The 12,169-nt window shown below is 43.5% G+C and overlaps 1 protein-coding gene across 1 annotated transcript; it reads left to right on the top strand.

Annotated features, from left to right (window-relative positions):
* Positions 1-8,075: 8,075 nt before the first annotated feature.
* Positions 8,076-10,253, top strand: vrtn (vertebrae development associated; the record flags this gene model as incomplete). Its single annotated transcript, XM_079291266.1, has 2 exons — positions 8,076-8,387; positions 8,511-10,253. 2 exons carry the CDS (start codon positions 8,076-8,078, stop codon positions 10,251-10,253), a joined length of 2,055 nt encoding a protein of 684 aa, XP_079147392.1.
* Between the last annotated feature and the right edge of the window lie 1,916 nt (positions 10,254-12,169).

The raw sequence follows: 12,169 nt of genomic DNA, 5'->3' as shown, positions 1-12,169 counted from the left end.
GCCTCAAAGCGTGGGGTAAAAAGTAGCGGCTTATAGTCCGAAAAGTACAGTAGATTCTTTTCTTCTTAATGTAGACTGGAAAGATCCTGCCTTATATGAAATATGTATATCATATAGTATGAATACTTTTATTTTACACCTGCACTGTATCTTCTGAGGAGCCAAACAAAAGAGAGAGGGATGGAATGTAGCATTTAATAGCTTACCGCGCGTCTGCTTTCAAACCAAAACATGTTGCAGCTGAAATCTACTCCTCACTCCAGCACATGTCAGTGACCAGAAACTCACTGTACTGGTGGTCTGGGGGGGGGGGCCCGAATGTAAAGCGTGTCTGTGTGTGAAACGGGACTGATGGTGTTATGTTAAGCTGTCCCTTTGGCATGTTGTGTTCGACCAAACTAACGTTTTATCGTTTTAACTTCACTGCTGTATGAAAGGCCTGATCCAGAAGTGGAACATGGTGCTACGTGTGCCACTGCACTTTAAAGTTTTTATTTATATATATATATATATATATATAAAATGCCCCTGCTCCCTGAAACGTGATGCATGTGCCCATGGTAGATAGACTGTACCCCATCTGGATTGGGGCTTTAATGCAACTTCTCTATTTTGTGAGTGACTTTATCTGTTTAATAATGTACAGGTATTGTTCATGAGTGGAGATTGTCTGCTTTCTACGTGTGTGTGTGTGGTCGGTCAGTATCTGATATTTCTTTTTCTGTATATTTATGCCTGAATGTTGAATATCTCGCTGTGAAGCAATCAAATCTCTTCCCCGTGCAAAAAAGGTGCCGGTGCCCATCGTCAGTGGGTTACTGCTGAATGCCTGCTGTTCATTTGTCTGTAAAGAATCGCTTGATGGGTTGACTGAGAGCAAGGAGTCACAGATGCACTAGACCTTCAGTATGTTGAATGTAACACTGTAATCACTCACGGGTGCTTTGAATGAGAAACTTCTGTCTAAATTTAAATGTCACTAACTTTATTTGTCTGATGCTGCTGAGAACCGTGGAGCTCTCCAAGGCTTGAGAAGCGAAAGTGGAGCTCTTTGGCACATCTGTGGAAGTCGCTTGAGTTGAATCGATACTTCCACCTCTAGAACAGCGACTGTTATCTCTGACTTTACACCAGATTTCATCTTGAAACGTTTGGTCATTGCCATTTGACAGCTGACACGTAGTCCAGCTGACGTGAACGATGCAATATGTACAGGATGTAACTGTTACTGTGAGATTGTGTTGAAGTGGTGTACATATATAACATGTATTTTTCAATCTAATGTAGTTGTTTGGTTCCCTAAATGTCTGAGTTGAAGCAGTTTTTAAAGTCTCTATTTGACCAGTTTCATTTCCCTGTTACACTGAAGAGATTGTAACGGGAAAACTGAGACGTGATATTTTTGTAACGGAGTTATACATTTCCGATTTGTCACTGAGGATCTGTACAAATGGCTAAATAAAAAAGATTCAGCAGCTGGTTGTTTGTGTGTACCGTCGCTACACGTTTACTGATAACTACAGTATTCCACATTCACAGAATCTATTGTTCTTATGGATTATGAAAGTAGTCATAATTATCAGATGACGATAACCATGGGCCCCTCCTGTGAAATTGCTCTAATCGCTTTTCTATGTTGAGTAGCATCAACTGATGTGACCTCAATGTATGGTTTACTGCTACACATGGGACCAGTGCAACATTTAGTGGAGACACTTTATTTGTAAATGACACACATTGTACAACACTGTTATGTCTTCATGTAGATATCCACATAAATGCCAGATATGAAGTTGGTATCACAAAAACAAAAAACAAGTTCCTGTGTTTGCTATTGTCAGTCAGGGATGACACAGCATCTTGTTTGTGTAATCTGGGTGTGTGAGGCTTTACTCATATGAAAACTCATGATCTCATGACACAGATTTCTTAATAACCGGATTATTTGAGCATTAAGCAGAAGCATGTGTAATGCTTCCTGCTGTCTGTCAAAGGAATGATGTGTAGCAATCAGAGGGCTCTGTTGGCTCAAGTGGAAAATATTATGAACAATATATCGAGGTTAATATACTCGGGAGAAGTGTCAGTTGACCACTAGATACCTTAGCTTGCACGGCAGCTGGAAGCCGGTTGCAGTCTAGTTTGTCAACACCAACACTGAGGGGCCACTGGTCTCTAGGAAGTGAACATTGCCTGCTGTAAACCTTTGGAAGTATTTGAAAAGCTCGTCAAGATAGCAGAAAAGGTTGGAAGCAACCTCCAGTGTAGCTTCTAGTTAAAACGAGAGAGAAACAGGATCACAGAGAGCAAGAGGATCACTCGTTCAGAGAAAAGTGATGGAAAATATTGTCCCAATGACTGTAGATTCAACCCGAGGGCCATCTGCTGATGGACAGCGGTAACTGCAGCTTGTTGGTAAGAAGAAGAAGAAGAAGAAGAAGAAGCTGTTGTAAGTGAAGTCTGTTGAGTTTTTCAATGTTTTAATGGTGCGACCACCACAAACACAATCAATTCAGCTCTATTGTTTATTATTTATTTATTTATTTGTTTAGTTCGTCATAATCTAATAAATCCACAAGGCAAAGCATGTGGGAGAATGGTTTTTGTACGGTGTGTCCCAGTGCTGAGATTTTGTTAGATGTGTTTTGCTGGTTTACAAAGATAACATGTAACATCTAAAATGTTGTTTTTTACAGTAATTCACTCTTAATTGAGAGAACATTTTCACTCTTCACTTCGAAAATCAATCCTTTCATTTACAATTTGACAAAGGACACTGGACAATGTCCTGTGTAAAGGGGCCTCTATTTAAATGATCCCCAATCCCTACATTGTTTTTACGTCTTCTATTTCACCTTGTTCTTCTGCTTCTGCTTCCTATTCCTGTGTGGAAATATAGTTTCTGAAAATATCAAGTATAAAAATGAAGAAAAAGAAAAGGTCGGATTCCCTACTCCACCGAACTATTGACTCATTTCCACCAAACACAAAACTAAACCCTGACTTGAAACGGCTCCATTGTCCGTATACATGTGAAACATTGTCAATCAGATCCGACGACTGTTAAGATTTTCCTTATCTAGCTGAGGAAGTTGGCAAATGCAGGAAGTGACACCTCGATTGACTAATGTTGAGGGTAAGAACAGTGACCCTATAGGGTTCCCTCTCACAGTGCACATTTGCACACAGTATGGCTGGAATTGTCCACATGGTGATGAGGCTGTTGATGTTATCTTTTATCACAACGGGCAAGTGCAACATTTACCAAATCTGATCTTGTGATATAGTTTTATAATCTAATCTTGGACATCTAGTCGAAGAGCTGACCCTATTTCTCTTCTTTCTCCAGGTGTAAATGGAGGAGATGGTCTGATGTTTGCTGAACGGGCTTATGCTACAGTTCCATGTAAGGAAGATCTAGTCTGCTTTCATATATGGCAGCTCAACACGAGCCAAACAAGTGATTACATTGCGATTGTCAGTGATGGAGCGATCCAGACGCCTACATCAGAGGGTGAGGACTCAAAATGCACTCTGCAAATGGAAGATCTCACAGCGGAGGATGTTGGACGTCATCGCTGCCGAAGATCAGACGTCTTCTCTCACAGTGAGTGCCGTCAAGATTAAAGTCTTACTGCTGTGTCGATACAGAATTTATTTCACCTGATAACGAGAAAGCTGAAAAAGAGACTTCTATGCTGTTAACAAATAAATAGATAAAATAAATGTTTTTTAGACTTTTTTTTCAGCCTCCCCAGAGTGGAACCTCATGCCTGGCAAAACCTTGTCTCTTCAGTGCATTCTCCTCAGTTTAATCCACCACGTTCCTACGCTTGGCCCCAAAATACTGAAAATAACGCCACATAAAACTACAATATCTCATCTTTGCATGTGATTTTTAGTACTAAAGCTTCAGAGGTGCTGGTAAGTGATTTTCTTACCACAATCAAGGAAGCTGTTTCCTCTTCTGTACAGCTTTTATTTAAACTAAGCTAGTTTCATATTTAGTGTACAGACATGATGAGAGTGGTAACAATCTTCATATCTAACTCGTTTAGGGTTTCCACCATACAACAATTTGACGATGTGGTCTACGCTGACATCATTCTTCCTGTTGATCCTGACAGAGTGTGGCTCCATGAGTGCGAGTCAACTGAATATGCCTGTGTCCGATACAAATAGTCCAACATATAAACTGCAGTGTGTCCTTCCTTTGTTTGCGAGCTCCAGCTGTGCTACTGTGTGTTTTTGGAAAAAGGGATTTGCTCCACGCCAAATCCCTTTTATGTGACTGTAGTCGTCAATTAACAAGTATTTTCCCCTTTGACTCAGCTATTTTGCATTTTAACGTGAGAAAAATGTTACATGAATTTGATAGGTACCTCAACATGTTTGACTTCTCTCTTTTCAGATATGGTAATTAATGCAGCAAACGTATTTCCTGAATGAATGAGTACGTGTGAGGATGTTCTCACTGACATCGGCATTCTTTTTTAATTCATGGTGTTTGTTTGAAAACTTGTCTTCAAAATTAAGTCTGCAGTTATTTTATTAAAAGCCTTCCAGTAGTTGTGGAGAGAAAGATATTCCAGTAAACTAACTTTGGTGAAACATTGTGTTACATTTAAAGATAATATGTCGTCCTGTTCATGTTATTTCATTCTATTGTTTGACTGTTGTTACCATTGACTGTACATATCAAGATCAAGACCGAACGGAAATAACAATCTGAACATCCCCCTTTCAATAAGTTCAAGCCAGCAGTAACTCTGCACAAAATCCTATTTGGGATATTGGGACAAGCTGGTAAGACAGCTGTTGAATCCAGCTGTTGAATCCAGCGACGGAAGCACACTATAGCACACTGACTGCAACTGGTCTGTTTATTAATTGTTGTCCAAACCAGGTGGAGGCACTTGGAAGAAGTGGTGGCAGGCAAGTCGATTCAAAAAGCAGGAACATAGAATTACATAGAACATAGAATCAAAGAACACTGAATTTGTTGTGCAACATCTTAACCAGTCACTATGTGTGAGTGCCATTGTTCAGTGCCATGGTAGTTCTGCATGCGATAGTGTTTTCATTCAGGTGGTCGACATGCTGAGTTAAATAGTGTGGAGATCTTCAAGCTTCATCTCTTTCTTCTTTCCCCTGCTAGTACACACAGAGTCACACCTGCACACACACACACACACACACACACACACGCACACACACACACACACACACACAGCCACAGCAGGTGAGAGACTGCCGGAGCCGGTCCCAGTGTTGCCCTATTTGCATTTTAAATGCTTGCAGCCAGCCCACTACTCTGTTCACAGTGCAGTGCAGCACAGCTAATCTACACACCTAAGGCGTGTGATTGGCTACAGCCAAGAGTCTGAGGGGGTTGAGGAGACGGTGAAGACACAAACATTGACAAGAAAGGGGGGAGATGATAAAAGTGGAGAGGCAAACCCACTTTAACCCACCCAGGGAGGGTTAAAGGTCCCTTGTATACATATCACATGGAAGATGTTCATTTCCTGATTTCATCCTTCAAACAAAGGATGCAAAGAATAAAAAGCATACCGGCTGCCTCTATCTGACATCTGTGCTATTTATCAATCCAGATTGTTTTGGTGTGAGTAGTTTTGGAGATATCGGCCGTAGAGATGTCGGCCTTCTCTCAAAGAACTCAAGGAACTCTGGTCGAAAGAAATAGAAACTGCTCACAACAAGGTCTTTGAATTATCTTCTGTGACCATCTTCTTCAGCCACACAGTCACATTGTATTGGAGAGAATACAGACATCCCTACGGCTGACATCTCCAACACTCTGTAACTCAAACTATAACAACCTAGATTGGTAAACAGCACTAGGTAAGAGGAGTGATGTATGATATGTCCCTTAAAGGTTTGTCTGAAGAAGTGAAAGGGTGAATAGAGGATGAGGCGAGCATTTTGATTGGCTCTCAACATGGGGACACCTCGTAGCATACCTATATTAGTATTATTTGAATGTACATAATATTATTGTATATATTAACAGTAAATTGTAAAAAAGGCTTTGATACATCTCAAATGAAATAGGTATCAGTGTGACCCTCTTCCACTCCTTTGACACAATCTTTAGACACTTTCTTTGACATTTCCTTACAAAACATGTCGTCATCCTCATTTAAAAATTGACACTTCATTTTCTTTTTAACATACTGTGACTTACAAAATATTTCAGGTCAATGACGGCAAGGGAAGGAAGCTCTTTTCAAGACAGAGGAGTTCTAAATGACCACACATATTACCATACCTTTTAACAAGTGGGTGTCTATACGCAGTGTCTCAGCTTGCAATGTCAGAAATACAAACCAAAGTGGTGAAATGGGACCCGTTGTTTTGTAACCCCCTCCTCCACACACTCACACGTTGTCGAGATAGCTGATTCGCTTTAGGTCAAAGTCTTGAACCTCAGTGAACTCAGGCACCAGCTTGTCTGCCAAGCGCTTGGAGTGGACAGATCAGTGGGGGCCAAATGCTGCTGTCCCCTGGTGTGTGTGTGTGTGTGTGTGTGTGTGAGTGAGTGAGAGTGTGTGTGTGTCTACAGTAGTGGGGCAATGGGGGGTTGGGGACAGTCACTGGGATTGTTGTGCGTGCGTGGAACAAAAGGCCTTGATTACTGAAATCCTGCAAGAGGCAGGAGAGGAGGTGTTAAAAGTGATACAGTGGAGAAACAAGCAGAACTGGAGCCCTCCTCTCCTCTCATGAAGCTCATGTCCACACCCTGTCTGCAACATACATTGACTTCAATCCACAAACTGTCCGTGGAGCGCAGACTGAAGAATAAATACAAAAATCGATTTGTGCCAGTCTAAATTGCTGCAAATTTGCATTAAGGATTTGAAGAGTAGGCTAGCAAGCCGTGAAAGTAACTTCAGAATATATGTGTGCAAACCACATCGGGAACATAGATGGTGTAGCTGTGAGGTAAAACATAACCGTATTCTCGTTTTCACACAAAAGCCAAAAGCGTGTTGATGAAACATAAAAGCACCGATACCTGTTCACTTACAAGGCTGCCTCTGTGCTCTGGAGGCCCCTGACGCGTTGGCTTTTGTTAACACTTCACATTGAAATTGACCCTGGCTGTAGTCTGCCTGAGGAGGAGCGAAGAGGGGGAGGGAAGGAAGGAGGGAAGGAAGGAAGGAGGTGTCTCTCGACGCAGAGACAAAAAAAAAGCCAATTGGCTATTAAGCATTTCCTGAAGGGAGGTGCTGCTTATCACTCCCAAAGCTCCAGTGCTCACCGGAGGACAGGGCACTCTGGAGCTGCGCGCATACAATGGACTAAAAACTCCCAGCGCGCGAGAGAGAGAGAGACTCTCATCTGTGATTATTTTTAAGTGTCTGGACGATCAGGTAGGACAATGTATATTTCGAATATCGTTTTGCTTTGCGGTTTCTTCATTTTGAATCGCGCATTTGTGTTGTGTTTATTTGTAAGGGGTTAATAAGTTAAACGCCTGATTTAAACCTCGGAGGTTCGGTTGAGTGTTTCAAATGACAGAAACTGGCCTGTTAATCATAAGGCAACACAAACTGTGCCTTGTAGGTAATGCCTTTGAAAGCGATACTTAGTTTTAAGTTTTAAATATCACAATATGTAATATTTTACAGCCAAAAAAAAACCACAGCACTATAATCAAATTCTACTGGCTTTTGCCGAAATGAAAGAAAAACGGTCTCGACATGGCTCAATGAGGTGAGTGACGGAAGCAATGCATTTGTAGATCAGTTTAATTGTGCAGGAATTGATCTCGTTCAATGAATTCGGAACATGTGAGATGTATTTATTTAGTTCTGACACTAAACTGCACCAGCAGCACTGTGATTGAGCTGCAGCTGTTTGAGTGTGGATAGAGCGCAGCAATCTACATAATCTATTCTACAAATTACAAAGGCATGAATATATTCTCTCAACTTTACCCCCTATTGTTTTGTATCACTAAACTTCTCAGAATCAGAGTTTCCCTCTCCTCCATTACCTTTTGTTCACCATCCCCCCTTTTCCCTCCATCTCTCACCAAACAACCAGGTATGATTCAGAGGAGGGAGGTTGTGTTGTCTGTTCTGGGGAATCTCCAGGATGCCACAGAGAGCTCCGGCCTGGACGCCCTGACCACAGTGGCCCTGGAGGTGGACCAGGTCCTCGCTCCCTTCCAGCTCCCAGAGACGACCTGTCAGGATTTCCCTGAGTGGACAGGCGTGGATAGCACAGCTCATGGCCTGTACCCACCCGATGCACCTTTGGGCCTCCTGCCGCTAAAATGCAATGGAGAGGGCAACCTGCTGTTTGATGCAGTCAGCATGCTGTTAGTGGGCAACACTGGACTTAGCTTGGAGCTACAGGTGAGTAGTGATGGTTCATAATCTTGAGCTGTATGATCTAAATGTACACTGTTGCACTCATATAATCAATACGGTCTCTTTCTATCTGTTCAGACGTGAACTTTGTAATATTGCTCCCCACAGGTACGGACGGTAGTGGAGATGGTGCTGTGGAAGAGATACTACCTGTCTGGGATGATCGATTCAAAAATGATGCTTCAAGCTGTTCGCTTCAGCCTCTCTGCTGAAGAGTCCGAGGACATGCAGAACCTGCCTGTAACGGTCTTGGAGGCCATCTTTGATGCAGATGCCAAAGCGTCCTGCTTCCCCGGCTCCTACGCCAACATGTGGCACGTGTACGCGCTCTCATCAGTCTTACAGGTCAACGTCTACTCCATCTACCCCATGTTCAACCTCAAAATCCGACCCTATTTCAACCGCATCATACGTCCAAGGACCTGGCCTAACGGCTGTGAGACGCTAACCCTCCACGTCATGTGGTCTGGCGAGCTGCAGTCCGGGTCGTCGTTCAAGCCGAACCACTTTGTGGCACTAGTCCAGACAAGTGACCTCGCGATTGGAAGTTTTGACAGCGAGCAGAGGGAGTATAAGAGCGAAGAGCCGCTGAACCAGGAATCGCAGCTTTCTTACCCGGGTCTGAAGGACAAGTACAACATCACCAAGAGGACCTTCTACCGCTGGAAGAGGCAGACGCAGGAGCACTGCAAAAAGTCAGCAGCCAGGTACGAGGCGAAGTATTTCCTGCAGGCCTGCTACTTACAAGGCAAGCTCATCCCGCTGCACCAGTTTAAAGAGTTTTTCCCTGAGATATCACGGTCGTCGTATTACAACTGGAAGCACGAGCTCCTGAAATCCGGCGGTAACTTCTCCACCTCATCGTCGACCGGAGAGATAAGCCCCGGCGAGAGCACGGAACAGGAAGCCTGGTCTTCGCCCGAAACCAAGCCGGATGAGCCGGACCCCCATGACAGCATGGTCAGCATGTTTGGCCTCGGCAAGCTGGATCTGGAGCGGGCCCAGAATGTAGCTCACATGCAGGAAGCTAAGCGTTGTCTGCAAAATTGCATCGCCATTAACTCCTCTCTCCCCTTCCGGATCTTCAAAAGGAATTTCCCGGGGATCTCCAGATCAACCTACTACAACTGGAGGAGAGAGGCCATGCTGTTCAACGGCGGTTACAAAGGCGGCGTTGGCAGCAGTGAGGACAGCTCAGATGCTGACAAGAGCCAAAGTCCAAAAAGTCTGTCGCCAGTCCTGCTCACCGGCAACCAGCATTTCGTGCCCAGAGGGAGAATCTGGAGGCGAAAACACGAAGTCTTCAGAATGGCGTACATGAGTAAAAAACAGCTCCGAGATGCTGCAAAGCTTCATGTCCAAAAGTCCAAATGGTCCCTGACAAAGTTCAAGCTCAAGTTCCCCTCCATGTCCCCTTGCTTTTACTGGCTTTGGCGTAGCAGTCAGAAAAGCAAGAAGAAGATTGTCACACAGAACGCCGAGATCAACCTCCCGGAGAGTCTGCAGATCGCTGCTGCAGAAGACAAGATGACGCAGAGGAGGATGGATAGTCGGCATGTGCTCCCATTTGTTGAACGGCCTAAATATCTAGAAACGCCGGCCGTTGATGCCCCGAGTTCAAAGCACACCCTTCCCGGCAATGCGCCCATACAGGAGCAGATGTTTGCGATGGATGTTGTGGCTCTGGCCAACTTCAAGGCCAAGGCCAAGCTGTTCCTGCAGCAGCGCTTCGAGGAGAAATCTTTCCCCACGTTCAAAGAGTTCAGGTCCTACTTCCCCTTCACCCCACGCTCGACATACTACATGTGGAAGCGAGCCTTGCATCACGGGGTGTCACTGGTTCATGGGTAAATGTATAAAAGCGTTTATCTAATCAGATGAATTGGATGTCAGGAGCTACTTGAATGCTTTGTTGGAGAACTTCTCAGCCACAAAAACCTCATGCATCTCTCCGCCTGTGCATTTAACTGGAGACACGCTACCTACACATGGCAGTCGCCATGTTTTCACGTTCTGTTAAGGACACTGGTTTAGCATCTAAATGCTTTGTGTCCTTCCTCTGGCCCGCCACACCTCGGCTCATTCCTCCCTCCTGGACATTTGCACATGTGTGAAAAGAAACCGAGTTTAAACCCTGCATGTTGCCCTCCAGGCAGAAGGGCAGTTCAAAGCTGTTGTTCGATGGCGTTTAGTTTGAAGCCGTTTCTCCTCCGTTCTCTTTTAATTCTTGCTGAGCATTGTACTTTTTGTTTTCATTGTAGTGGGATTATCAATGCTTAAATGCATGTTTTTTTAGTTTTTTTTGATTTCCGTTTGTGATGTTGATCTGGGAGGCTCCTGGAGTTTTAATGTTTTTATTTAGTTGTGTTCTTTGAATGTAAAGAGCTGACAGTATCAGTATTTGATGTCGGAGATGAGTTTACTCCTTCCTCAAACATCCTCTGTAAACAGGGTTCCTGTCCTTTTTTTCATACTTCTACTTTTGATTATTGAATGTACTCACATTTTATGCGTGAAGTTTTAAGTGGGTTGTCTCAAGATTTGGGTGTTTTTTGATGACATACTTTCAAAATGCCTCCTTGTCTTGATGATGAACACTGGAAACTGAGTTTTGTCACGCTCACACTGTATTTGCACTGAAATGGTTCCCATGACACTGTTGAATGTATTGCCTGAACCACCATGCACCCTTTTGTGAAGTTTGAATTTACCTACAGTTCTATTTTTGAAAAAAATGTCTTGAAAACTGAATATAAATGATAATAGTTAATTTTTTTCTGCAACTTTCATTTCTAAACTACCTATTTCCTCGTGATATTGGGGAATATTTGCCTGACCATGCAATGTTTTTCAGTAAATAAAGTTCCAGTTCCTCTTCTCACGACGCTAACCAACGCATTTTGTTCCGACCCAGAATATCATATTTCAGTTTTTATTTTTCTTAATCATTGCATGTCTGAAAGTGGCCGCCTGCATTGTAGACTGTCTGCAGGGAAGTACATGTGTCCTGTTAGGCTGTAAACCATCAGCCCGTTACTTCGAGCTTGCTTGTAAAGTTCTCACATCACGGGGTATTTCATGCTGCTTCATCATGTCAGCTCATTCACGCAGACCATTATTAACATTGTTAAAGCCACCAGTTGTGTGATTCTCCACAATATCTAACGCTGTATTTCATCTCTGTAATTTTCTCGAATCAATTGGTCCTCCCTTCCAAGTCAGTGAGCCCTTGTTCTTGCTGAAGCATACCAATAGGCCCTCCTAATCTCATGCCCCGTCAGCTGCATGTTGATTTGATTTTCTGTTGGGAGAAATTGGACAGTTTAACACATCGCACATTAGTAGCAGAGTTCTGCAGTACGTTATGACCCAAAAGACATGCCGGGTGTTGCTAAGTTAATTCATGTTGACAACCGGTGTGCTGAAACAAAGAGAAGAAATCACTCCCACAGTGTAACCACATCCAAATGTGCAAACGAGATCAAACCGAGCCAGCGGCTAAAGAATAGGAATGAGCTTTGAGACCGGTTTTGTGGTTTTTGCCCACTGCCATTTCTCTATGTAGCCAATTGTGCTCATGCTAATGAAGGTAATGGTCAAGAGTAGACGGGGTGGAGTACAGAGAGAGGGGGGAAGGGTTTAATTGTATGCATGGGATGGAGCTGTTTGAGATAAGGCCAAGAACATCCAAGTGTTTGGGGGGAGGGCAGGAGGTGTAGAGAGAAGGCCAGGGGGGCAAACCATTGTTCCGATCAGGTGATACCTAC

The sequence above is a fragment of the Melanostigma gelatinosum genome (assembly GCF_949748355.1).
Source record: "Melanostigma gelatinosum genome assembly, chromosome: 19".
NCBI lineage: Eukaryota > Metazoa > Chordata > Actinopteri > Perciformes > Zoarcidae > Melanostigma > Melanostigma gelatinosum.
The sequence above is the reverse complement of the archived record's forward strand: the minus strand, read 5'-3'. Positions and strand labels throughout refer to the sequence as shown.